General features: G+C 57.0%; 1 protein-coding gene across 2 annotated transcripts; it reads right to left on the bottom strand.

The window, feature by feature from the left end:
• Nucleotides 1-205: 205 nt before the first annotated feature.
• Nucleotides 206-27,419, bottom strand: GRM4 (glutamate metabotropic receptor 4; the record flags this gene model as incomplete). Of its 2 annotated transcripts, XM_084220808.1 has the most annotated exons (10): nt 206-605; nt 1,790-2,036; nt 6,447-7,382; nt 7,792-7,928; nt 8,699-8,899; nt 12,176-12,316; nt 12,702-12,856; nt 14,682-14,817; nt 20,947-21,163; nt 26,901-27,419. In XM_084220808.1, 10 exons carry the CDS (start codon nt 27,417-27,419, stop codon nt 556-558), a joined length of 2,739 nt encoding a protein of 912 aa, XP_084076934.1. In that variant the 3' UTR covers nt 206-555. The 2 variants fall into 2 exon arrangements, with proteins under 2 accessions (XP_084076934.1, XP_084076935.1); XM_084220809.1 differs by lacking the exons at nt 12,176-12,316; nt 14,682-14,817; nt 20,947-21,163; nt 26,901-27,419 and having other exon boundaries at nt 12,702-12,819.

The raw sequence follows: 27,419 nt of genomic DNA, 5'->3' as shown, positions 1-27,419 counted from the left end.
AGCACTTTGAACACAGTCTAGGTTTTATTTTATTTTATTTTGCTGTCTGTTTAATTTTTTCTTAAATGTAAATTTTAAGTATTTTTATTGATTTTTCCTTTTTGCAACATATAGAATTTGGTAGGATATGGGGGAAGAGAGTGAAGAGGGACGGAGGAAGACAGGAACGAAAGAAAACGGAAGATTAAAAAAAAAAAACAAAAAAGAGAAAACAGAAGGTTCTGCACAACCACAAACAATCTCACAAATTCCAGAAAAGGGAAAAACGTTGGGGCTCTTATTTTTTTTTTCCTCTTTTTTTTTTTTTTTTTTGCCAAAATACAGGAAAAAAACAAAACCCAAAGACTCGCTGAAGTCCGTGCCCTCCTGCCCGCGCTCCGTCCCCCTCCGTGGGAGCCATGCATCGCCACCCTGGGCGCTGGAAGAGTTGCAGTGTTTCTTTATGGATTTCTTTTTTTTTTGCTGCTGTTGATGGCATTTTCCCCCCAGGATTCTGCCCTGGGGCGTGTCCCCTGGCTGCCACCTGCCTGTCCTGTGCTGCTGTCCCTCCCGGAGCTAAATGGCGTGGTTGCTGTAGCTGACGTAGGTCTGCTTGGTGGCCAGTGCTGGAAGGAGACACAGAGCTCATGTGGGTCACCAGCAGAGGCCACCTTCCCCTCCTGGCTCCTGTGCCACCCCCCTGACCTGGCCATCGTGCCAGGAGGTGCCAGCAGGGCTGTGCCAGGGTTTGCTCAGGGATCCGGGCAGTGCTGGCACTTGGGGTCCTTCCCCGAGCCCCACTGCAGCTGTGGGTGCTCCTGAAGGACACTTCACCCCAAAGAGAGCCCCCAGGATGGGCCAGGAGCAGTGGGAATGTGGCCTCAGGCTCCCATCCCCTTCCCTCAGCCACCTCCTACAGACAGACCCAGAGGTGCTGCACCTTCCCAAAGCTCAGCCTGGCCCAGCCAGCCCCGCCTGGCACAAACCGTGGGGTCCCAGGGGGTTTTGGGGTCCCAGCTGGGTGTCCCCACTCCATGGCAGCAGGGCACAAAATCAACCACCCTGGCTGTCCCCTCATCCACGGGGATACAACCCTGCTGCCACCCCCAGCTTCCTCAGCCCTCAGACGCACCAAGAGAGGGGGCAGTGATGGCTCCAAAGCCACCACATGTCCCAGGGTGGCACTGGGGGGCACAGAGCAATGAACCCCCCACTCCCTGCGGCGCCATGCCACTGCCCTCCGTGGGGACAACGCTCTGCCAATGTCCCCAAGAGGTGCCCAGGTACCACGGGGTCAGCAGGCACAGGGCATGTGCAGTCTGCTGGCACAGATGGCACAGCCTGGGACACCCTGAGCAGCACAAAGGTGTCCCCAGAGGGAGGGGACAGCAGCAGCTCGTGGTGCCTGGCTGGCAGTGGGACCTTGCTGCAGGTCTCCAACTGGTGTTCCCAGATAACAATTAGATAGAGCAGAAGGAATTGGAGCTGACAGAGCTATTTGTTACTGCGATGTTTTCCTAGCTGATCTGCCCGTATCAAAGCCCTGTGAATTATTTATTCTGTTGTTTATTTAAGGGTACGTGACCCAGCAGTGACAGAGTGAAAAACGTCCCCTCGGTGCTGCGCCGACGTCCCCTGCGCCTCCCACCCCCAGCACTGCTGCCGCCGTGCCCGTTCCCTCCTGGGCACCACGGGAGCTGCCACCCTGCCCACTGCCAGCTCCCCCAGCCCTCTGGGATGTGCAGGTGGAGCTCAGCTCTCCCTGCTCCCATTCACAATCCCCGGAGGATCCCTGTGGGAGCCAGCTCACCTTGCGTTTCCAGGTTCTCGCAGAGCTCCGACTTGGCCTCTCCGTTGGGGCGGAAGCCTCCCTTCTGAGAGAACTTGTTGGACATGGTGGCCGCTGTCACCACGGCCTTGAGGCTCCTCTTGCGCTTGGGGACGTTCTGCTCCGGGTGGAAGAGGATGATGTACACCTTGGGCATGTAGAGCATGCCCAGGGACACCGAGGCACTCAGACTCACCGAGATGGTGAGCGTCGTGGTCTGGATGTACATCTGCAAGACACAAGGCCACCAGCTGAGAGCCACAAAGCCCTCGTGGGATCCAAAAGGGAAAGGAGGAAACAGGGAAGCCGGGAAAAGCTGGGGTTAAATGGAAGGAGTGGGGAGGCAGTGCTGGAATGTTCAAGGTGAGGTTTGATGCTCCACCAGCCTCAGGGCAGGAGCTGCAAGGCTGCTGCTGGGCACAGCAAGGACACCCGATCCCAGGGCACGCCCCACTGCCCTTCTCCCTTCCACAGGTAATTCCCATTCCCCAGCTGACTCCTGAGCTCTTGTCATGTAAGTCACATATTACACACCGACGCTGCCTTTTTGCAGTCAAAACTAATTTCACGCTCACTGTCCAGGACTAACAGTGACAGATGTTTTGCAAAATGAAAGCCCATTAATCTGACTGTAGAATAATCCATTTTTCTATGGAGAGCAGTTGGCAGGCTCCTCTCCAGCCGGGGCATCTGAAGCAGGTGGCAACTGGAAGCAGAATCCCCCCTCCCTCTGCCCATCCCACCTCTCGGGGAGGCCAGGAGGGCAGGTCCCTGCTCCATGGGCATCCCTGCTCTGCCAGCATCTGGCTCCTTCCTCTGCAGCATCCCCTTCTCCACCAGGCAGTTGTGAGGCTCTGGGGAGGAGCAGGGAGGGGGCTCTGGGTCTCCAGATGCCTCTGCACACACCTGTGTGCAGGTCACCCTCAAGGCTTTAGAAGGAGCCTTAAAGCGATTCCTGAACTTCACCTGATTCAATATCCAGGGGTTGGCCTGCAGGTGTTTCACAGGTGGGATTTCATGGCCTCTGAGGAGCCAAGGAAGCCTGGGAGCTGCAGCAGCAGCCAGAGCAGGGTCCCCATGTCCCCAGGGGCACACCTGAGGGTTTCTGAAGGGAAAAGGTGATGGAGAGCACACACGAGGCAGAGGCTCTGCAGAGTTCCCAAGAGTGAGAGCTGGTGGGACACAGATGCTCCAGGACCCCCCCAGAACCCACAGGTCCCACCTGTGACCCTGCAAACCCAACCAGCACCTGGCCCAGAGCCCAGAGCATTCCAACTCATCCCCAGAGGGAAAATGCCACCAATGGTTCTGAGTCAACTGAAAAACTTTGGTTTGTCCCCAGAATAAAACCTCCTGCTGTCACACGCGCCGGTTTGTTTGTTCCACCTTCTCTCTCTAGGCAGTTTTTGGAAATAAAAATGTCATTTCATCAAGCAAAGTCAAAACACATCTCTGTGCCAGAATATGTGCGCTTTTTTATTTCTTCCTTCTTTTTTTTTTTTCATCCACTCCAACTCTCCAGACTCTGCCACGGGTGTCCTGGACCGGCCAGGAATGAGGGAAACACTGAGAGCCCAGCTCCAGGCACCCCGAGCCCTGCCTGGGGACCAGCCCAGCGTGACCCTGGTGGGGCAGGCTCAGCTCAGCACCCTCATCTCCCTGGCTCTCTGCCTTCCCTTGCCAACCCAGCCATTTCCACATTTTGTGCCTCTGCAGAGAGTCCCCCCTCCTTGTGCCTTGGGGCTCGGGGGCGTTTCAGCGAGGAGGGAGAGAGCAGCTGAGCCAAGCTGAGCTGAGCTGAGCCAAGCTGAGCTGAACTGAGCTGAGCTCAGACATCTCCATGCATGCCCCCCTTCACTCCTGGGCCAGTTCTCCCAGTGCTGCTGGGGACTCCCCCGTGCTGAGACCCTGCTGGCCCCAGCCCCAGCTCCCCACCCCACTCTCTGCCTCCTGCAGCACTTTTGGGGTCTCCCAGGGCCACTGTGGCAACCTCTCCCCACGCTGTGTTTGCAGGAAGCATTTTCCTGCCCACTCCAGCCCCCACAGCCGTGTCTCGCCGCAGCAAACCCCTCACCAGCTCAGACAGGAATATTTTTAGCCTGGAGCCTCCACAGTGCCGTGCAGCTCTGCTCAGTTAACCTTTTGCCACTGCAAAAAATGACCATTTCTCACAGTTTCACTTCCCACTCCCTTAATTGGCTTCCAGCCCAGGACCTCGCTTTGCCCCTCCGTTAACGACACTGGAGCTTCCTCCGGAGCCCTGGGAGGTGTGAGCTCTGCTTATTGAGCAAGTTCCAGCTCCTGCTGCCTCGTGGGCTGGATCAAAGAGCACAGGCAGCCCTGGCTCAGGGCGATGACGCTGAGGGACAGCAGTAACCCAAAATGACCCCACAGCAGCCCCCAAACCTCAGCTTTGCTGAGCCTGGGTGAGCCTGTCCTGCCCAAGGGAGCAGCCCAGGCTTGTGCCTGTCCCACAGCAAATCTCTGCATTCATGGGGAAGCTGCCCCCACTCTAAATCCACACCTGGCCCCACTCCAAGGGGTTTTGCACCGTGGTGGGTGGTGGGGAAGGGCAAACCTACTCAGCACTCCGAACACCACGGGACAGTCCCTCTCACTGCCTTCCTTCTCTCTTTCCTTGGCTAAAAGCGAATGTGATAAACAGGGAAGCAGACAACGACTCCACTGTTCTGCTGCCACCTTATCAGTGCAGGAAATTGTCTCTTTCTTTAGATGCTCTGTTATTGCTATTCCTGTAATCCGCAGGGATCGGCGGGGATGAGAGGCTCTGCTCAGAAAAGGCTTGGGGGACTTGTTACAATAATGTGCCACCTCCATGCAAAGCTGTGGGCACGAGGTAAAGCAAATAAAAGAAAATGGGGATTGTAATCCAACTCCTCCATGCCACGAGGACGCCTTTGCCGCAGCCCTGCAGCCTCAGCTGGGGTCAGGGCAGAAATGCCAGGGGTTCACGGGTGTGGGTTTGCCCTGTGGCATCCTCAGGGCTTCAGCCATGAGAGAACAGCCCAGACAACACTCCTGGCTTTTCCTGCTCCCAAGGGTGCAGACACTCCAGGGAGCACAAGAGGCCCTCAGTCCCAGCAGCAGCGGGGTGAAGGGGATGGGAGTGAGCTGGGGGTGCCCCTGCAGCATCCCCAGAGCACCACGGGGGTGATGCCAATGCCAGTGCCCCCAGCTGTCACCCCAAGGACACACTCAGAGCCACACCCTCCATGCAGGCTGTGCAACAGCTCCTTCTCCACCTTTTTCTCCCCGAGAGTGCAAACCAACAACTAAAGCACTGAGGGAGCCCCAGTCAGCTGCTGCTCCCTCCAGCCTTATCTGAGCACATCCAGCATCCCTCAGCTGTGCCCCAGGGACACTCAGAGCCTGTTCCCACAGCCTGGAGACACTCAGAGCCCGTTCCCACATCAGCAGAGCAGAACTCCAACCTGGAATCCCAAAGCCCCTCGAGGGTTGGCTCAGCAGGCTCGAGGCAGGGCCGGGCTGTGAGACAGAGCTCCGTGTCCGAGGGGAGTTGGGAACATCACTTTTTCCGCCTCTAATCAGCTTGTTAGCAGCCTAATAACAGAGCAGGCCTGTGCATTACAACCCCCAACGAGAGGCACAGCCTATTGTGGAGCTGCTGCCTGACAGGCAGCGTTCAGCAGCCCTAAATTATCCCGTGACAAGCTGCAGTGAAGAGGTGAGCAACCTTGCGCATAATCTACAATCATTATCATTTCCATCTTTATTACCCACAGTATGCCAAGCACATTAAGGAGGCTTTCAGGGAGCTTTTGTTTTGCAATAATTTCTTTAAAAACCTGCTTTCTTGTTAGTATCTCCCCTGCCATCTCATCAAAATGGAAATGCTGCAAAAGGCTCCATTTATTTCCTTTAATTCTCCTTCACACTTCCAGCCAGAGAAGGCCTGGTGGGACCTTCTGGTTGAGCCAAGGTCAGAGGTGGCTGGGCAGACCCAGCCTCCTCGAGGGATGGATGCTCTGAGAAGAGATGCTCCAGGACACGACAAACTCAGCAAAAGCTCCCTCAGCAAACCTTTGCAACAGGTGTGTCCTAAAGCCATGGTGTCACCACATGGGGACACACTCGGGGGATTCAGGCGCTGGGACACCCCAGGGATTTCCAGGGAACAGCAGCTCCAAGGTTTGTTCATCAGAGCAGCACTGGGCTGGCAGGCGGGAGCTGTTTGCGTTCGACAGAAACGCGATGATTCCTGTTTTGGCTGGCAGGCAAAGGGATTTGGGTCTCATTCATGAGATTTTTATTCTTTGTTCTTAATCCCTCGCACTTGAGCACGGAGCCTCATCCAGGCTGGCCTCAGTCCCATGGGAACTCAGCACTGGGAACAGGGGCCAGCTGGGCAGCACCGGGTCCCTTTCCATGCAGAAATTGCGCCCATGACACCCGGGACCTGCCCCAGGGGCTCAGCCTCCCACAACCCACAGAGCAGCAGCCCACGAGGGGCAGTGGGGACAACAGAGCATGGAAAACTTCCCACCCTAACTCCCAAGCTGACCAAGCTGCAGGGAAGTTCTCCTCTTGCTCAAGACTGCACAGCCTCTCCCAGCCCTGCACACCGGACACCAGCCAGGCCTCTCCCCTCCTCCCTTACCTTTTCCGCCGACTGCGACGTCCCAAAAAATATCGGGATGAAGGCTAACCACACAATGCAAGTCGTGTACATGGTGAACCCAATGGGCTTGGCTTCGTTAAAGGTCTCCGGGACCCCGCGGGTCTTAATGGCATACACAGTGCAGGTGACCATGAGGAGCATGCTGTACCCGAGCAAACAGATGAGGGACAGGTCCGAAATGTCACATTTGAGGATGCCCCGGGCAAAGTGGGGGTTTGTAGTCCGCTGGTCCTCGTAGTCAATGACAGAGTGGGACGGGTCCACGATGAACCAGATGCAGACGCCGACGAGCTGCAGGGAGATGAGGCTGAAGGTGATGACCAGCTGCGAGGCGGGGCTGATGAAGCGCGGGGCGCTCACCGACTTCTTGCCCTGCTCGAAGATGCGGTAGATGCGGTTGGTCTTGGTGAGCAGTGCGGCGTAGCTGATGCTCATGCCCAGCCCCAGGAAGATGCGCCGCAGGGAGCAGGTGCTGAGGTCGGGCTCGGCGATCATCAGGAAGGTGGTGGCGTAGCAGAGGAAGATGCCCGTGAGCAGGACGTAGCTGAGCTCCCGCCCCGACGCCTTGACGATGGGCGTGTCGTTGTAGCGCACGAAGGTGATCACCACGAACAGGGTGGCGATGATGCCCACGATGGCGATGAACACGGGCACCACGGCCCAGGGCGAGCTCCACTCCAGCTTGATGATGGGGATGGGCGTGCAGCTGGTGTGGTTCTCGTTGGGCCGCTCGTTGAAGTGGCAGCGCTTGCAGTGGAACTCGTCCAGCTGGTACTGGTAGCCGTCGCAGCGCTCGCAGTGCCAGCAGCAGGGGATGCCCTTCACCAGCTTCTTCCTCTCTCCTGGCTTGCAGGGCAGGCTGCAGATGGAGCTGGGCTGCTGGCTCCCGCCCCCCGGCCACAGCATGTTCTCCACCTGTGGGGTAGATGACACCAGCCATGCTGAGGGCACAGTGGGCACAGGGGATGCCCTGCCCTGCTTGGATCTGGACCATTGACCCATCAGCACATCCCACAAAGGGTCCCAGCCCAGCCTGGCATGGGGCCAGGGAGGTGGGAAAGCTCTCCACTGGCCTTTTGGGAATATCCAACAACAGGAACCTAAAATGAAGTCCCTATTTCCCTGAGGAAACCCCATCTGCTCTGGTCTGGCTCCAGTCCGATACCCAGAGTCCCCAGGGTGTGGTCACAGGTGTGTACCTGGGGGACACCTTCCCCTCTGCCCCCACCACCTTTGGCTGCCTGGCTTTGCTCCCAGGGGCTCCCAGACTCTACATGGTGAGAAGAGAAACCTGCAGGACCTCCCCCTTGGGCCACGCCCTTACCTTGAGGTGCAGGTGGTCTGTCCACTGCCCGATGACTTTGTACTCAGGGGTGGAGTTCCTGATCTGGTACTGGTAGATGTCGTAACGCCCTGGAGCATCTCCGTTCTCATTGAATGTCACAGGAGTCCCAGCAATGCCTGTGGGAAAGGGGGGGCTCAGCACCCACAGCACCCCCAGCACCCCCACCCTGCCCCCTGGGGTCCAAGGGGGCTCTGGATTGATGCTCCCCCCTCGCTGCTTCTTCTAAGAAAGGGGGGAAAGCAGCTTTTAAAGTTAAATCAAGTGAATGCTGGAGATAAACACTAATGAAAGGAAGGAAGAGAAGAATCAAGCGAGAGGGGAAAATAAATAAAAGAGACACTGTAGAGGAGATCAGAGGGTGGAGATAAATAGAAATAATAAGGGGACTAGACAGCAAATGTTTATTAAGGAGAAAGGCCAGAGGAAAAGATGCGCTTCCAGAGGAGATCTGAGACAGACAAGGGCAGAGCAGCAGGAGGCAGCGGGACCTCTGCCAGCTGGGAGGGAGGAGCTGGAACGGGGAGAGGCTGGGCAGGACAGCAGGTGAGGGCAGGATGAGGGCAGGGTGAAGGCAGGGTGAGGGCAGGGTGAGGGCAGAATGGCAGGTGAAGGCAGGGCAGCAGGTGAGGGCAGGGCAGCAGGTGAGGGCAGGATTGCTGCCGGATTTACACTCCAAAGGCTCTCAGGAGCTGTGGAAGCTCAGACCTCCTCGCCTGCTGATCTGCTGCCCTCCCTCCACTCTGCCCTCACAGTGCAACAGCTGCCAAACGGTCCCACAAATAAACTGTGGGTGCTGCTGTGTCACCCACACTGGGGACAACAGAGCACCAGGGGACGAGCAGAGAGCCCAGGGCTGCTCCTGCCAGCGTGCCAGGGCACAGCAGACCTGAGAAGTTGACGTTGCGGATGTACTTGAGCAGCTCCCCGCCGTCCACCGGGTCCATGCGGGGGCACAGCCCCACCTTGCCGGGGCACAGGTTCTTGTGCATGTTGTGCAGGGCGTGTCCCATGGCGTAGACGGCGTCGATGACGAACTGCACCTTCCCCTCCTGCTCGTACGAGGAGTCCTGGCCGATCCTCTCGCGGTCTGTGGGGACAGGGGAAGGGGGTTCCACCTCCTGTGCCCCAGCCGTGCCCCCCAGGATGCGTCTGCTGCACCCAAAGCCTTGCAAACTGAGCCCACCCTGGAGTGGAGCAGCTGGAAATTCCAGCCCCACTCCCAAACCTGCAAACGCAGCCAAGGAACATTCCCTGGGCAATACATCCTCGTTGGGAGGTTCTGAAAATGTGGGTGCTGCACCTTGCTGTGCTTCCCAGAGCCCTGGGGATGTCACGTCCCTGCGCCATGGGACATCCCTGAACTCCCAGGTCCCCAGCAGGATGCAGGCTGGGCTGTGACCGACATCCCACCCTCACCCCTGCATGTTTCATCCCTCCTTCATCTCCCAGGAGTTTCCACCAGCTCAGGCTCCAGCAGTGGTGTCAAGGACCGCCCAGGAAGCATCCATCACTGCCTGCCTGTCCCCATCTCACTCCCAAAGCCTCCTGTCACCCCGCTCCCCTCGTCACCCCCTGCCACCCCCCTGCCTTGCTGACCCCACAGCCTCCCCAGCTGGCAGGATCCCACAAGGATCTGGCAATTACCAGTGACAGCTGCCTTCCCCCCTGTCATAACCGCCCTTAATGGGACCACAAACATGTTAATCACTTAGCAGAAGACGCCGATTAACGCAGCACGCTGTTAATTACAGCTAAGAGAGCGTCTCCCAAGGGGCACGCGGCTATGGAGAGCCTTGGCCTCTGCCCCTCCATCCCTGCCCTGAGGCATGGCCGGGCATCCTGCCAGGCCTCCAGTGGGAAGGAGGGTTTGTCAGGGAGCTCAGGGCACCACCTCTCTCCTCTGGAGGGGCGGCACATCCTAGAAAGCCACGCCAGGGTGCCCAAAATTAACTCCAGCTCCACCACACAGGGATGCGCCCTGATGCGAGGTGGGATTCACAGGGACTGCAGGGGACCAAGCACCAGGTGCTGACCTTCCTTCTCTGCTGTGGGGGAGTGGGGTGAACTTCCAGTGAGAGAGGACAGCCCTGTGAGCCGTGCTGGAGGTCCCTGTGCCGGGACCTGTGCCACTGACATGACACTGATAACGAACTGACCGACAGGAAAAGATGATATCGGGGAGGTGAATTCATAGCCCATCCTTCAAAGTTGTAAAAACGCTTTTGGAATGTGGAGATTACTCATGCAAAGCCCGGCAGGTGATCCCTCCTTCCACATTATTGACAGGAGCCATTAATCTTCTCCCTCAACTTCAGGCCCTTCCCCATATTCATCTCCAGAGGCACAGACAGGCCACTCTGTCTTGTCAAGATAATTACCCATTAAAAGAGGAGCTGTAATAGACTGTCCAGGGAGCTGAGCCCATGGGGATGTCACAGCCCTGCCACCATCCCCAGCACTGCGCTGCCCAGAGCACACACAGGACCCAGGGCTGGTCCCTTACAGCTCCTCAGCTTCCCTCAGTCACCTCATCCCTGCACGCATCCCAAAATCCAACCACCGCAATAGCACAGGCTGTGGAGGCTGCATTTTCATCCCTGTGCCAAGACTGAGCAGTGCAGATAAGGAGCCATCCCTGGGGCTGTCCCTCTGTCTGTCAGCACCTTGCCCCCGGCCCCAGCTGCTTTTTTCCAGACGGGAATTAGGCCGGTGCACAGAGGGGCAATGTGGAGCAGACAGCCGAGGCTTGTTCCCAACCTGGAGACAATAAATCTCTGCCAAGCTCCAATAGACGAGGGCCACGGAAGGGAGGTGACCTGCTGATTATAATAGCAGGGTCGTGCATCGTTCTACAGGGCTGGTAATTAATTTTCAAGAGCGTGACGAGGCTCGGCGGCCCCCTTGGAGCAGGGACGCAGCTCTTCCCCAGCGGCGGATGAGAGGGATTAGAATCAATTCCCAGCACACCACTGGTCCTGCCATTTGGCAGGACTTAATCAAAATCACTCCCAGCACATCTGTGGGGAGCTGGGGATGGAGAATCTCCAAATCTTGTGGGTGCTGGCGGCAGCACCCAGCACCCCTTGCCGTGTTTTTGGGCTGGGTGAGCCCATCCAGGAGCAGGGATGGTCCCTCCACATGGGAGGTTTGTGGCAAACATCTGATGGTGCTAGGGCTGGTCTCAGGGGTTACACAGGCAGCTGCCATCAGGAATTCCATCAGCTCAGCCCTCACCTTCCTCCCAGCCCTCCCATCCAGGAAAGGGAGCCAGAAGCTGTCTGGTTCAGAGTGGGATCCTTCGGTTTGGTTTTTGGGGTGGAATAAACGAGCCAAGCTGGCATTTCTTGGCCTTGCTGGGCTCTACCCAAACCTGAGGAAAACAGCCCCAAACTGGGCATTTGCATCAGCCCTGCAAGGCAGGAGCTCGTGGAGCTGCAGGGGCAGGTGATTTGCTTCACCAGGCGTTAGCTCCCTGCTCTATCTGCCAAGCAATCACTCGGGAGATGGTTTATTTGCTGACAAATTCTGATGATTTACAGACAGCTCCTAGGACATTTGCCACATCGTAGTTTCAGCTGCTTCCACTGACACCTTGGCCCTGAAATATCACCTGTTTAAAAGCTACATCACGGTGCAGATGAGGAGATCAGCACTCACAGGGCCTGCTCATGCATCTCCTGGGGCCGAGGGTTCCGTGATGCTCTGGAGAAGGATGAGGAGCTCTTGGCTACCCAAGGCCATGGCCACAAGCCAATTTCCTGGTGTGCCCTTGCTGCTAGCTCAGCTCCCACCCATCCAGAGCATCAGCTGAACCCTTGGGGAACGCCTGCAAGGACAGGGATGTGAAAGCACCATCTCACTCACCCTCAGTGGTGAAAGCAGGGGGAAAACAAAACCTTCACCATCCAACTTCGCAGGCACAGCCAGGTCCCTCTGTCTGTCTGATGGCACATGATGGCTTCCAAGACATCCCTCCCAAGGGGACAAAGGGACGCGCCAATGTCCCCAAGTCCTGCCACGTCGCAGCCCGCAAGCCACGGCGCCGTCATCTGTCTTCAGCCGGTGCCAGGCAGGCAGTAAATCTCTCCCATCTCTCAGTAAACATGTCACCTCCCCGAGCCTCCAACCATCACCTGACAGCAGCGCTGTCAGCAAGACAGATCCCCGGCTGCCTTGTTTACTGCACTCGTCCCTAAAGCCTCTTTTGGCTGGAAATGACTCAAAATGCGCACTGGGGTTTGAGGAAGCAGTCGGGAACCTGGAATCGGGATCCCCACCAGGATCAGAAAAACTCCATGCTCACAAGCAGAGCCACACTCCCCCGTGAGCCCCCGGCCTCCCACAGCAGCCCCCCAGCTCTCACTGGTGCATTTCTTGATGCTGCTGCCCTTCCTCAGCGCGTGCCGGCTCAGCTTGCAGTGGAAATTCTCCTCCCAGAACTCGGCAAACCAGATGTTCCTGCGGTTGTTGTCCAGGGTCCTGCTGGAGAAGTAGCGGTCGAAACCTGCCCAGGAAGAAAGTGGATGGAGGGGATAAGATAAATCCCAGGTATGACAGGGAGATGCATCACACACTCCCGAATTCCCCAGGCAGAGGGGAAGGGAGTTTATGTGAGCAATGGGGACACATCAGAGTGTGGTGGGATTGTGTCCAAAGTGTCACTTGTGCTGAGATGCGAGTGGAAAATCCACTCAGGGAAGACCCTCTGCAAAGCAGAGACTTTCTGGGACTTTGAGAGCAACAGGAAATGCCTCTCTAGGTGAAAAAGGGAGAGTAGGGAAAACCCGGCACGTGGAAAATAAGGAAGTGACTGGTGGGCAAATCAGGAGGTCTTTAAAGTCCACGGTGTTTTCACAGCCAAAACCTGCAGATAAGGAGGGCAATCTCACCTCTGACTGAGACCCTCTTGGGCAGGATGGTCACAGAGCCCTCGGCCACCTCCTCCAGGTGCAGGACAGGGGCAATTTTGGAGCCCCAGCTGTCCGAGCCCATCCAGATGAAGTGTCCCGTCTGGTTCGCCCTCTTGGCCGCCTCCAGCACCCTTCTGTGGAAAGAAGCAGCAGAGGCTGGGCCACCAACTCCTTGTCTGGCCCCAGGGCAGTGGGGACACTGGCACGGTTCTGGTGGCATCCCCTGCTCCAAGCACAACCCGGTGTACGTGGACACACAAAACCCAGCGGTGCCACTCAGCTCCCACACCCTCTGTCCTCCCAGCCCGGGCACACAGGCTGCTTCTCTCACTTCATTTGCATATTTGCTGACTGGTAATTGAATTTCCCCTTAATTACTCAACATTAAGAAAGAAAAAAAAAAGGAAAAGAATCAGGTTATGCCGCAGCAGGCAGGGAAAGCAGCAGCGTGGAGAGCACGTGCCCCCAGCATGGCCAGCCCCAGGAGAGGAGCATCCAGTGCTGCCAGTGCCCAGCATGGAGTTAAACTGGGCTCTGCTGGGCTCAACTGGGCTCTGCTGGGCGCAGAGCTGGGAGCAGAGATGCCATCGGTCCTGCTGAGCATCCCTCCTGGTGCCAGACACTCCTGCACACTCCTCCAGTGCCAGCCAGGCCAGGAACTCGGTGGGAGGATGGGAACAGAGCTGTTCCTGGACCTGACCCTGTGGGCTCGGTCTCCTGGGGCTCATTGTCCCCTCGGGGCTCCTGTGGGTCCCCAGCCACGTGGGAGCAGGGCCCAGGGCAGCTCCATCTCTCTGTGCAGAGCCAAGGCAGGTTGTGACTCAGCCCCCACGTCGGAGCTGATCATTTCAAGTCCAGATGGTGTTTGAAACGTGTAATAAGGGAAAAAACCCCATAGAAATCCAGCAGAGTGCAGAGATGGGAAGAGGCAGGCATGCAGTGGGAGCTGTGCAGGCTGTTCTGAGCTCACCCCAGATTGCCCTGGGCTCTGGGCACATCCATCCCCAGGGCAGTCACAGCCCATGTGCCACTCTGTGACAGCAGCACCTCCAGCTGCCCCTGCTCCCTGTGCAGGGCAGGATTTCCCCAGGGCAAATCCAGGAAATTCCCATGGCCAGGTAAGAATTCCAGCTACAACCTTCCCAGCCTGTCCTTCCCACCTTCCAGGCTCCACAACGCAGGGTCGAGATCATGGAGAAGCCGACTCCTTGGCTAAAGGAGGCTGCAGAACCCCCTGCCCAGAGCTGCAATCCCATTTGGATGTTTCCAGAGCCCTGATAACAGGACCTGCCATTTATCCTGCAAGGTAAATCCCTTTTCCCTCTCACCCCCACCCGATGTCAGCTCCGCAGACATTTCTATTAAGGAAGGAAAAAAGAAACTGGGAGAGTTTGCACATCTGATGTAAACTGATTTAAACTTGCAGTTTACCCACATTTACATAATGTTTGCTGATTAATAAATTAGACACTTAGGAAATCAGGGGTAGCTCCATGTGAATCATTCTGCTCCATAAACAACAGAGCTGCAGCCGCCGCTTCGCCTGCAGAGCAGCTCATCACCCTTGAGTGCGGCCACGTCCCCGGCCCTGCTGGGCACAGAGTGCTGGGGAGGTCCCCAAAAGGTCCCTGAAAGGTCCCCCAGATCTGTTCCTCTGCCACGCTGGGGCTGGGGCTGCTCTGCAAAGCAGAACCAGTGCCTGGGTCCTGCCCTGGCCAGCTGGGAGCAGCCCCTGCGTGGTGTCAAGCAGCAGCTCACGATATCCAGGGCTGCCAAAAGCGATGGGAAGTGGATTTTCCTCCGCTGGCTCTGTGTGGCTGCGGTTGGATGGCAGCCACGTGCCAGGTGGCCGCTCTGAGTGGGTCTCCAGCGCAGACATTCCCTGCCACACCACACAGTGCATCCTGTCCCCACTGCAGACACATCCCAGTGCATCCCTGCCCAGACCCCCCTCCACACCTGATATCGTCCTCGTTGGCGAAGATGATGACGGCGCGGGCGTGGGAGGTCTCCAGGAGCCGGCGGATGATCTTGTCAAACTCCCCTGGCTTGGGCTCCCTCGGGATCTTCACCGACTGGGCCACACAGACCCCGCCTGTGGCAGAGAGAGCCCTGGCACTGAGACACCCCACGAGTCCCTGTCCCCTGGGCTCCTCAGCCCAACAGGCCAAGCTGGGCCCCTCCAGCACTCCCACGGAGGGGCTGAGCACTTCACCACCTCCTCAGGCCAGATCTCCTGGCCACCACCCAACCCCGTGGGAAAACGCCCTCCTTGACCCCTCCTCTCCCAGGTCACTGTCTTCACCCCTCCTCTTCCTCCAGCTCAGCCCTTCTGCGCCACATTCCCTCCCCTCTGTATCTCCACAGCTCCTCTCTGCCTCCCACCCACTCCTCTGGTACCCATCACCTTCAGCCACCACCACATCACACTCCAAATGTCCCCAGGACAGACACACAGTCCGTCCCAGCTCAGTGAGGCTTTTCCAGCCAGTTCCAAGCAGGAGCCCTTCCCCAGCCCAGGATTTGCAAAGGGTTCTGCACACAAAATGGTCAAACTCTGGCAGAACCACCCCATGGGAAGAGGAGACAAGCCCTTCACCACTGAGCAGCCAGGCCCTGCAGAGGGGTTTGTTCCCATCCCTATGGCCCTGGCCAAGTTCCAGACCAGCTTTCCAAGGAGCCGTTGCAAAAGCAGGTAATTAAAATGAAAAGAGACAATTGGAAGAGCCCCCACACTTCACTGCTGGGCTCCCAACCTCCAGCTCCAAAAAGCCAGAGCCCTCCTGCTCCTGCATTTCTGCAGATGCCAATAAAGAGAGAGATGGGAGAGAATTAAACATTGTGGGACCTTCTGGATGTAATTGATGGTCTCAATTTGCATAGTAAATGACACGGCTGATGCCTCCTGCCACTAACAGATCACAGCTTAAGCAAAGGTCAGTGTAATTACCACCCCGGCTGGGAGAGACTCCCAGAGCACAGCCCTGGGGAGAAGCAGGACAGGACAGGGTGAGAAAAGGCTCCAGGAGACTTCACTCCCTGCTGGGACTGAAGGAAAACTGGGAAAATTTGGCCCCTTGCAGCCAAAACCCAAGAGAAGAGCAACATGCTGGGTGCTGCGCAGGCAGGGAGAGCTGCAGGGATGGGGCACAGCATCCCCACCTGAGCTCACTGGCTGGGGCTTTCCAGGGGTTTTTTGGGGGTTTGTTTTCCTCTGGTAAGAAATTGGGCCAATTTGCTGCTTGTTTCCCATATGGGGAGCCAGATGGATGGAGAGGAGGGAGTTGGATAAACAGACAGATCAGCCAGGCGAGGCGGGCAGCAGCCGGCAGCGCCAGCAGGACAGGAATGTCCCAGCCTGGGGACACTCACCCTGGCCACCACAGAGCCCCAAGCCAGGCCAGGGTGTCACAGCCCACTGCCAGGGGCCACCATGCAGCTTAATTACAGTTTCCATGGCAATCAGTGGAGACAATCCAACAGAAGCAGCAGTTTGCAAACACTGAGAGCCTTCCAAAAGCCCTGGCACAGCCAGGCAGGAGCACACACAGGAGTGGCAGCTGGGGGCTGGCACAGGCACACACCTGAGTGCCACCAGGCATTTGTGCTAGGGAGCATCTCCCTGCACACGTGGCAGAGGAGATGGAACCATAAATAAACAAGAGGTTAAATCGATGGCAGTTCAGAAATGACCGTGATGTTACTCGGCTGCTTCGTTAAATCAAACTAACGAGGAGCACAGCTCCTCCAGGTGACAGCCTGCAGGGCCAGGGAGCCCCTGCTTCCCGCAGCAGATGCTGGCAATGTTTTCATCTCCATAATTAATGAAAATGTAATCACCAACAGCAAGAAGTCCAGGGTGTCAGGGGGGCAGTAGCTGTGTGGTTTGGGAAGGGGATTTGCCAAGTGATGCTCCCACTGTCTTTGCACAAAAATCCTTTTAGTCAAAACACTCCTGTAAAGCCAGAAATCAAAGTGAGGGGTGGCAGCAATGGCAAGGAGGTGACCGCTCTCCCTACTCCAGCAGGATGGCACAGCACTGCTCCCTGCCTTGGGACAAGGTGTGACTCTGGGACAAGGCAGCAGGTGAGGCATGGGGACTCCTCTCCTTCTCCCCCAGCTTGGGATAGGACCAAAGAGGAGCAGGAACATTGGGGACGGGGAGAACATCCCACAGGCGGCTGCTGGAGGCAGTTTGGGGCCAGGCAGCTGGAGGATGCTCAGATGAGATCCTGCAAGTTTCATCACTGATGCCACAGGACACGGGGCAAAAAACAGCCTGGAAAACCCAGCCTGAGCCCACTTCCAAACCTCCTCTTCCCACGCTGCCTGTGCCATCCTGAATCCCTCCGGCCCCGGTGTGATCTCGCCTCCCCAGGCACCGCCAGGGCCGCAGGGACTCTGTTGTCAAACACGGGTCAGGGTTTAATCTCCACCATTAGGGCTCGGTGGGAGCGCAGCCACTCCGGCTTCCCCTCTTGATTGCCGGTGCTTAATTAGCTCCTGGCTCAGGGGGCTCTGCCAGCGCTCTGCAGAGCCTGCCAAGCTTGCAGCAAGCAGGGACCTGGCTAAGGGGGTAAAGCAGGGACTGGCTCAGCCGTGCAGGAGCAGTGATGTGGATGTTCCCCCACCCCAGGCAGTCCTGGGCACCCTGGGGAAGGATCAGCCCAGCAGTGATGCCATTCCCACTCCCAGCTCTCCTCCTAATTCCAGCCTTCCCATGAGATTCCCGTTTCACTGGGAGCGATGCGCTGCTCTCCTGCCCCGGGACTCATTGTTTGTGGGACTCATTGTTTGTGTCGCTTCAAAGCCTCCAGGAAGCAAATGATCACAGAAGAAGCCATCAGGGCCCTCTACTGCACGTGGTGAGACTGAAAGGCTGAGCTCAAACCTCCTGCCTCAAGATTTGGGAGTGGCTTTTTTGGGGGCGACCTCCTGGTGCAGCCACCGCGAGTAATGAACCCGGCTGGAACCAGAGAGAGACAGCCAGGGATGTCACATGGGGATGAGCAAATGCATCACAAATATACATCAGGCTCTTCACTAAAAATATGGAAAACTTAGTGAAGGATGAAACAATAGAGGGGGGGAAACGGCAGCAAAATTGATCCAGGTACGTGACTGAGGAGTTGGGCTGGGAATATTCCCCTCTTCCCAGACCCAAGGTGTGGCACAGGCCAGCTCCATTACAGCAGAGACCTCAACAATGCAGAGCCTGGTCCTGGGAGGGTCTGTCCAACCACCAAAGTGATGCCACAGGTCAGGGGCATGGGGAAATGCTGGACAGAGGGGCTGGAGGTGAGGACACCAGGGACACCCCGATGCTGGCCCTGCCATCCAGCTGACAGCCACTGCCAGGGCAGGATGTAGGATGGATATTGGGAGCAGAATGCACTCCAAGCACTTTAAAATGGCTGAAGGAAATGCATCCTTTGCAGACTGAAGATCTCTGCAATGCTAATACCCAAAAAGCAGCGCTCTAGTGAATAACGGCTCTCCAGCCACCAGTGCAGCCACCAGCAACCACCAGGGGCCAACAGCATCATCACCAGAGCGACCTCAAACATAGATAAAGATAAAAAGATAAATGAATAAAGATGTAACAGCCACCCAGGTCAGTCTGTTGTGGTAGCCCAGGGCCAGCCCCAGCTGCAAGAATAACCCATCTCCAGGGCGAGTTTCCTCCCTGCATCGCTGTCGGAGGTCGCTTTGTGCCTCAAGCAGAACCGTTTTCCACTGCGCTGCGAAGCTTCAACGTGAGGCTCTGCTAAAAATTGAAACTGAAGGTCAAGTTGATAATGCATCAGAAAGCAAACAGCTTGAGTGCGAGCTGCTAACGACAGCAATGAGCATTATTGCCTGATGGAAATAAAACCCGACTCTGAAGGCTCGGGCTTGGCATGAGAAATGAAGCAGGGCGCTGTGGGGAGGAGAGCGGGAGCTGCTCACCCTGAGCCGGGTGGGTGAGGAACCCCCGGGCAGAGGCAGCGTGGGGGGCTGGGAATGGGGCTGGGGGTGTTCCCCTGGCATAAACACCCCCACAGGGAATCTCCAGCACTTGACAGAGCCTGGCACAGGCCAGATCCTCACTCAGCTGGCAGCCCTGTCCGTCCCTCTGACAGGCTCCAGGCCCCTGGAAGCAGTGACAAATCACAGGGACCTTTAGGCTGCTGGAGAAATGGAACTGAGAGCCAGCAATATCCCAGAGATCCTTCACCCCTTGCCAGTGGATCTGTGCTTGTGTAAATGTGTCTGATGCCAGCAGAGCCCTTTGCACAGGGGAAGACAGAGAGGTGAAGTGGGCAGAGCCTGCTCTTCCTCCAGCCTGGCATTGCCACCACAGATGGCATGGCTGGGGGGGGTTAAATACATAAAATAAAGGGGAAAAAAAGGAAAAGCACATTTTGGGTCCAGCCTCACCATTATTCATGGCTGTGGCTCTACTTCCACGGGCAAAGCAGTGTGGCTGACACCCCGCACTCGTTCCCAAGGGAGCTGCTCCAGGGAGCAGCTCAGAACCCACCCGGGGCCCCACAGACAGCTCCCACAAAGCTCCACGTTCCTGCAGCGTGTCAGGGCTGCAGCATCACCACTGGCACCACACGGGCTGCCCTCCCACTGCAGGCACCGTGGAAATCTGCTTTTTGATAACTAAATTATCACTAATGCACATAATCGCCAGGTTATGTGGATACCCAAATTACAGGACTGCAGCAGCCCCTGGATTAACACGTGGCTGCTCTGGCTCCTGTGCCCTCCTTTACTCTGCAATTACACTGTCAGATCGTTAACATCTGGTTAGAGGAGCTCGTGGTAACCACAGGTATCTCAGAGGAGAAGAGCTCACACCGCAGCAGGACCACCAGTCACAACCACCACGCCTTACTGGTGCTTAGTGGAGGAGCAGCGTGGGTTTGAATCGTGCCTGTGCAGACCCTCGGCTGTCCCACAGATCCCCTGGGGGGCTGCACCCATGGATGGGGGCAGCAGAGCACCCCCAGCCCCTCCCCAAACCTGCCAGGCGCTCTCACACCCACCCAGCAGAGCCCCTTTGCACCTGCAGCTCCACACATCCCCTGCAGCCACCGCTCCGGAGCATCCCCACAGGCTGCTCCTCGAGAAGCCACAGCCCCGTGAAAAATATTCCACTTTTCAAGTGAGAATCCTGAAGAGCAGCTCCCAGGTTGGATCCCCAGATAGGTTCCTCTGCATACTAAAAGCACAGCCGGCTCCGGCGCGAGAGACGGAATTAACGCTGCTCCTATTTATAGGGCTTTGATTAGGAGCTCGTCACCTCCAAGTTTTTATTCCCTTTATCCATTTATAAGGCCATAACGCAGTTTGACTGGCTCCAGATAGGCCGGTGTCCCACCGACTTTGCCAGAACCTAATGTGCCATTCAGACACACTTAAGCCTGTAATAAGCAGCAGCCTGTGCCCTGCAGGGGCTTAACTGTCTCAAAAAACACCCTTTAGCTCCTGTCCCACCCCGTGCTGGGGGGCTGAGGTGATGCCAGAGCCAGGAGAGACCCCAGTGCTGTGCCAGCCCCTCGGTGGGGTCACGGGGCAGCTCCGGGTTTGTGGCAGCAGCACCCACAGCAGCCATTCCCAGGGCTCCTCAGCCATCCTGGGGTTGGTGTTCAGGTCCCCACAAGCTCCTGTGCTGCTCCCAAGGCTGCTAATCCCCCCTAAGCATCCCAGAGCTCCCGTCAGCAAAACGCTTTCTGCCTCCAGACAAATCCTCCCAAAGAGTTTTGCTGAGCATGGACTTTCTGCCTGTCCAAAGCCCATAGACAAATTAAAGCACCTGCCCTGGGGGATAATTCCACTAAAATTGGGCGCAGCTCGTGCTGGTGCCAAGTTGATTTTCTGTTAAAACCTGGGAGTATTTGTAAAAATCTTGTCTTCTGGAAGGCGCCCAGCGCCGTGTCTCAGGCACAGAGGGAGGGGTGAGACCAGCTCGGCAGAGCTGCGGAGCAAGAAGTGGGATCTCGAGATGCTTCCCCAAATCAGCCTGCCCTGCAGAGTGGAGGCAGCCCAGGATTGCTGGTCCCAAGCCTTGCTGGAAAACCTGGATCCTTATTCTGGCAGCCCCAAAACCTGCACTGCTCCAGGGCCATCTCCCAAAGCACAGATCCATCCCAGCTCAGCCCAGACACATCCCTCCATCCATCCTTTTCTCCTCCCGTCTCAGCTGCTCCCATCCTGGGAGAGATCCACTCACCATCCTCCCTGGATTTCTGGATGAAGGCCTCCACCCCGCTTTCACCATAGCTGCCCTCGGAGGCCAAGGTGGAGACGTAATTCCACTTGAGGGCTTTGACAATGTCCACCATGGCCTGGGCCTGGTAGGTGTCCGAGGGCACGACGCGGGAGAAGAAATCGTAGCGGCTGTTGTCGCTCAGGTCCGGCGCCGTGGAGGCGTAGCTGATCTGGGGGATCTGGGATGGAGGAGGGAAAGGCACAGGATCAGGAGAGGGAGGCGATGATCTCCACCCCACAGCCATGCCCATGGTCCCAAAGCCTTGCTCAGGAGTAGAGAGAGGTGAGGAATGAGGATGGGCACGGGGTAGGTGGAGCACGTGCCACCATCTGATGCTCCAGGGGGCATCAGGGCTTGGGGACCACCTGCAACCCCAAAAGGGTTTCTGGAGAATCCAATGTGGGAGAGACCAAAGAAAAAAAACATAATTCTGCCCTGGCCAGCACTGCCAGGGTCTCCCTTTGGCTTCTTCCCCAGGAAGGACAGATCCAACCCATCCTGCCCCCCCTCAGCCCTAAATAAGCCCCTTAAATTAACCAGAGCCACTGCACCTCTCCTGGCACACAGGAATGATTTAGCACCGCGGGATCAGGCGATGTTTAACACTTACACAGCACTTTCCATTTCCAAAACACACCACACATGCTCATTTATCTTCAAGATGGAAAAGGCTTATTAAATGATCAAGCCCAGGTTCTCCCCACCAGCTGTGGGAATCCGAGTTGGTGTAATAAGCCCCATCCACCTCGCTGGGAGCCCAGCTGGGAGCTGCAGCCCAGGGATGAGGTGTGCACCAGGACCGGGTGTCCCAGCCCTCCTGGCCCCACTCCATTCCCCTCCAGTCCTGCATCTCCCAGTTCCTCCTTTGTTTCTCTGTGATTTCCCCTCTCCCACTCCTGCCTCTCTCTATTAAATGCGATTCTGGTGTTATAAACCCACGACTCCACCTGAATGCTAAAAGGCCCCTGGAAAGGAGCAGCCACCCTTCTACCTGCCTGCAAAGCAGGAGATGAAAAAAGGGAGAGATGAAGCAGGAGTGGGAGAGGGAGAGGAAGGAATCTTTATCAAGGCACAAATAGGATTACTCCCCGTGACAATCTGCTTTGTGCTCCGTTCCGAGGGGCTCTGATCTGCTCGTTGGGGATCTCTGACTGGAGCCGGTGCATGAGACTCCATTAAAATTCTGCTCAGCAGGTGAGGAGCTCGCCTGGCAATCGCTCATCCCGGGGGGAGCAGGGGGGCTGCTCCCAGCACAGCCCCTCCCCTTCCCTGCCCAGCCTGCAGGAGGGACAGGGGCTCAGGATGGAGGTGGTGCCCACATCAAAGGCGATTTGGGGGCAGGGGTGCACCCCTGCCCTTCCAGAGGGTCCTTTCCCAATGATTTTTTCCCCTGCCAAGTGTTCTGGTTTCACCTCTTCCACAGAGTTGGAGAGGTCCCAGCTATTCCCCACTGCCATCCCACCCAAGCTCCAACAGCCTGGATTAACCCCTGGCCTGCCCATCCTGCTCCAGCCTCAGCTGGAAAACAAAGCCCAGAAAATACCTGTTGATCCACAGGCTATGGACTGGAAGCTGTATTTTAATAAACAAAACGAAAGGGCTTTTCCCCCTCGCTCCTCTGCCTTGGATGAAAGTGAAAATAAAATACCAGTTCCCAAATGACCATTTCATAGATTTCTTCTGCCTTTTCCCCCCTCTGCCTTTTTGATAGCCCAACTCCTGGCACCAGCTATTTTCTCAGATAAAAGACAAAAGTCCTTTTAGGTACATAAAAGCAAAATTCAGGCAGGGAATTCAAGGTTCTTAGAAAGAAGGATGCAGTGGAAGAGGGAGCTGGAAACATCTCTCAACTGCAAATTTGCTGCACTGGTGGTCCCTTGCCTGGCTCATCTCCAGCCTGGGACAAACACTCCTGTGATGAGGAAATTAGTAGGACCAGCTCTCCTGCACCCCAAGAGTTCCTTGTCCCACCAAGAATAGGCAGTGATCCCAGGGCAGGGGGTAAACATCATTCCTTCTCTTGCTTTGAATAAAAAATCATCACCCAGAAGCACCCTGAGCCTGGAGAAACATCTCTTGGGAGGGCTGGAGATGTCATCCTGCTCCTCCAGGGTCAACAGACTGATGTGGCTGACCTCAAATGCACTGGGAAAGGTGCATTTGGTGCCCCCCATTATCACCCATCATTAACGTGGCTCAGGAGCTGCTGTGGTGTTTTCTCCACCAGCAGGAGACAGAATCCCCCCAGGCTGGGAAGAATTAGGGAAAGGTGGTGATTTCAGCACATCCCAGCTCAGGCTCAAACCATGGATGCCAACATCAGCCTGAGCAGGGAGGAAGAACCAAAAACCAACCAAAAACCACTGCAGAGCCGGAGCAGAGGACACTGGTCAGGAGCACCCCACGAGCAGGGGCTCCTGCACCACCTCCCCATGCCAGACACAGGGTCAGGAGCAGTTAATTCCCTCCCCATCATTATTAATTTCATGCATATCTTATGCAAAGCCCTGGTTTGCCGACAAGATGAAATTGATTTAATTAGAATTTCCATCATCGAGCCATTTGGATGGCAGCTTTTAATTAGGGAGAGCGTAAAGCACCGCAGGGGCTGGGGCAGGGAGGGGCTGAGTGGGGCTGCTCTCAACTCAGTGCTGGGATGGAAGGAGCTGCAGCTCCATCCTGCTGCCCCTTCCCTGGGCACAGGGCCAGGCCCAGGATGGCATCTCCCTGGAGAGGGAAAAGGCACAACTAAAACTCCAGGAAGCACAGCAGGCGCAGGAGGATGCTGTCCCTGATCCCTGCCACCACCTGTCCCACTCCTCCTCAACAAGCCGTGCCCAGGGACCCCTCAGGGCTGGGGGCAGCCCAGGGGATCCAGGCAGCTGTGATTTGTTTCAATAAGCCCAGTGAAGAGCAAGGAAATGAAGTGGCAGCAGCGGGTGATTAATCAGAGCATCCCCCGGCCGCCGCTGCCACCTTCCCGCTCGGTGAAGGTTATTTACCTGCTAAGTGGGGAAGCGTGTCCTGAATCGCTCCACCCCGCTGCCCCCACGGCCTCGGGGCACCCTGCCACAAGCCAGGGGGCTCAGCACTGCCAGGAGGGGCTCAGAGCCAGGGGCTGACCCAGCTCTGCACCTGCCAGCCCCGGGCAGCGCAGCCTCGTGGGCCTGCAGGTGCCGAGTGCCCGGCTGCAGCGCCGTCCTCAGGTGAATTATTCATGTTGTACAACAGCCCTGCGCTGCAGAGAGCGCCTGCACTCGCTGCCACGGAGAGGAAACAACAGCCTCAAAGTGCCTGGCACGTGTCAAAGCCATCCTCTGGCTGCTCACCCCACGCTGAGCGCGCTTGGGCTCCACCTTGTCACAGCTCTTTCTGGATAGGGATGAAAAATGCGCCTCAGATCCCTTTTAGGGGATCCCATTTGCAGGAGAAGGGCCCGGATTCCTTGACACCATCACTGCTGTGACGGTTCAGGAGCCAGTGGGTAGAGCTGGGGCTGGAGAGGGGTGGGAAGGAGATGGAAGGTGCCAGAGCGCTCTGGCAGTGACGCCAGGGAGATGCTATCACACGGAGCCCAGAGCAGATTTGGGAAAGGATTTTCTGCAGGCAGAGAGACGAGGAGTGATGAAACCAGCTTGGACAGAGGATGCCGCATCTGCAAGTTGTTCCACTGATGTACAGCTTTAATTAGGAGGCGGCAGCTAACGAAGGACCCGTTATTTATTTATGTAGTGCAGGAGCCACAAAAGCCCTGGCAGGGAGGAGCAAGGCCAGCCTAGCAGGGAGGGCTGGGGGCTGTGCAGGGGATGTGCAGGGAGAGGTGCACAGGAGGGAGTGTGGGATGGGACAAGGGACCACAGCAGGGAGAGCATCACTTTCAGACAGGAACAGCCACTGGCAGTGTGCTCATGGCCACAGGAGAGAAGAGGGAAAACTGAGGGGGCTGTGCTGGACTTGAGTGGACTCTTCACCTTGGTGGAGTCTGATTCACTCTATGCTGCTTGCTGGATATCCTGGAGCCCTTTCAGATGTGCTGGAGCCCTCCCAGATGTGCTGGTGCCCTCCCCAAGAACCACCTGAGCACTCCAGAAACCAGAGCGCTCAGAGAGTCCCCCTGTGCCAGCTCCCGGCACTTTCTGCCAACGTCCTGGGCGAGCACCGAGGCAGACAGGAGGGACACAGTGACACAGGGCCAAGTGGGAGCAGGGCTCCAGTAAGTGCCATGCCTCAGGGAATGGGCAGAGGCAGCTGCCTGTGCCCGAGGCAGTCGGTGCTTTGCTGAACCTCGGAGCACAGTCACCCACGCTTAAAGGTCAGTGGCGGCGTGAAATGGAAGTCGCCTTATTCTCATTTTAAGCATGTCCCTGCCATAAAAGCAGTGTTTGAATAACAAAGAGTAACAGCAGCACTCGGGTCATGGCGAGGGGAAGAGCCTCCAGAACCCCCAAACCCCCAACCCCTGCCTGTTGCAGGAATGGCTGTGCCCAGACATGACCCCAATCCCATAGGAATGGTGTCCCTGTGCTGGGACCACTGAGGAGGGCACCAACTCCCCCACTGGGATTCCCTGCTCTCTAGGAAAGGCTGAGATTTTCCTTATTCCCCTCTCCCAAGGGGTTCTGAAGTCTCATCCCCCCATTTTCATTTCTTCCCTGCCCCACTGGGCTGGGATCAGCTCTGCATTAAAGTTCTCAGGGTCCAGGATGCACTAGCAGCAGCACCAGTGCCTGGCTGCTCAGGTGGGGCAGGGCTGCACTTGAGCTCAGTGACATCCTTCTGGACAGGTCACAGCTCTTTGCCCAAGGATCAAAACTGGAGGAGAAGGGTGAGGGAAAAAACCAAAAGAACCGAGAAATACTTCTGACTGTCACTCTCCTGTCTCCTTCCCCACTTCCAGCCTCCCTCCTCCTCTCCAGAACAAGTATTCAATCTTTTTCGTCTTGGCAAATAGCTTTTAAGTTCCTCCCACTCCCTCTAATTTATATTATTTTAATTATTGAATAGCCCTCTCACTCGTCGCCTGGAACATTAACACGATTTTGAAAAAAAAGGGACCCAGAAAAATCAAACTCCATCAGCGATCTGGTTCTTCCGTCTTCGCTAACAGCTTCCAGCCCTCCCAGGAGGGGACCCAGCTCTCAGCACACTGGGCTGGCAGAGGAAGAGGAGAGGAAAGACAGAGGGGGAAACAGCACCAATCCTGCAGAACACAGGGGTTTCAGGGTGCTGGGAGAAGGTCAAGATGGGATGGGGCCCCCATTGCCACTGGAAGTGCAGAATATTTACATTTCTCCCTCATTTCTGCAGAAGAACCCTTGTTCACACACTCTGCAGCCCAGGGACGTGGTTGTGGATAAATAAATGTACAGCAACGGGGAAAGGAATTATCAACTCCTCGGCATTTCTGCGGCTGGCACAGAGCAGGAGGAAGAGCCCTACTCATCCCACCACAGCCTGAGCACCTCTGGGGCTGGTGGCACAGGACAAATGTCCCCTTGGACTGGAGCAGAGCAGCCCCAGCTGTCCCCTGCCATCGGCCATCGCTGCCTCCAGCCCTCTGGCTCAGGTGGGATTCACATTTTGGGGTATAACCCACACCCCTGAAGGAGCATCCCCAAAAACCAGCACCAAACCCACCCTCAGCCCACCTCCCACCCAGCCCCCACCGCGGGGCAGGAGCACCAGCACCACGCAGCCGGGGGAGATGAGACAAAAATCCTCCTGCTCCGAGTGTCGTCACCGGAGAGGGATGGAGGAAGGGATCCCCAGGGACCCGGGGGAGGCAGGAGAAGCATTTTAACCGCACCAGCTCTGCCTCCCCCCAGCTGTGGAGGAAGAGACACACGTGGAGAAACGCTGCCAAAGCACCTGCGGGGGTTTTGCCGAGGGGTTCCCTTCACCTGGCCGAGCCCTACCTTGAAGAGCCGCAGGATGTTGGCCACCATGATGGACACGGAGCTGCCCGAGGCGCCGATGACGCCGACCACCCGCTCCGGCTTGGTGATGATGGGGGGCCCCCCGCTGACGCAGCGCACCTCGGTGCTGTCCTTCTCGATCAGGGCCTGCACGAAGGTCAGCGACTGCTCCAGGGCGTGCGTGTCCCGCGAGCACGTGTCCAGGATGCGGGCGCCCAGCGTGATGTTGGGCAGCAGGTCGGGGTCGTTGTTGATGCGGTCCAGGGCGAAGAGCATGGCCTCCAGGCGATGGATGCCCTTCTCCTTCTTCAGCTCCCCGCAGGCTTTGCCCTCGGCGCCCCGGCCGTGCACGGGGAAGAGCCCCCCGAGCGTGATGTCCCCGTCGATGCGGATGGAGTTCATGTGCGGGTAGCCCTGGCCTTTGGGCTTGGCAGCACCCCCGGGCACCCACCCCCAGCTCCAGGCACTCAGGAGGAGGCAGAAGGACAAACGCTCCATGCAAAAGTGACCCCCGCTCAT

Source organism: Fringilla coelebs (assembly GCF_963513975.1).
Source record: "Fringilla coelebs genome assembly, chromosome: 23".
Classification (NCBI taxonomy): Eukaryota; Metazoa; Chordata; class Aves; order Passeriformes; family Fringillidae; genus Fringilla; species Fringilla coelebs.
The sequence above is the reverse complement of the archived record's forward strand: the minus strand, read 5'-3'. Positions and strand labels throughout refer to the sequence as shown.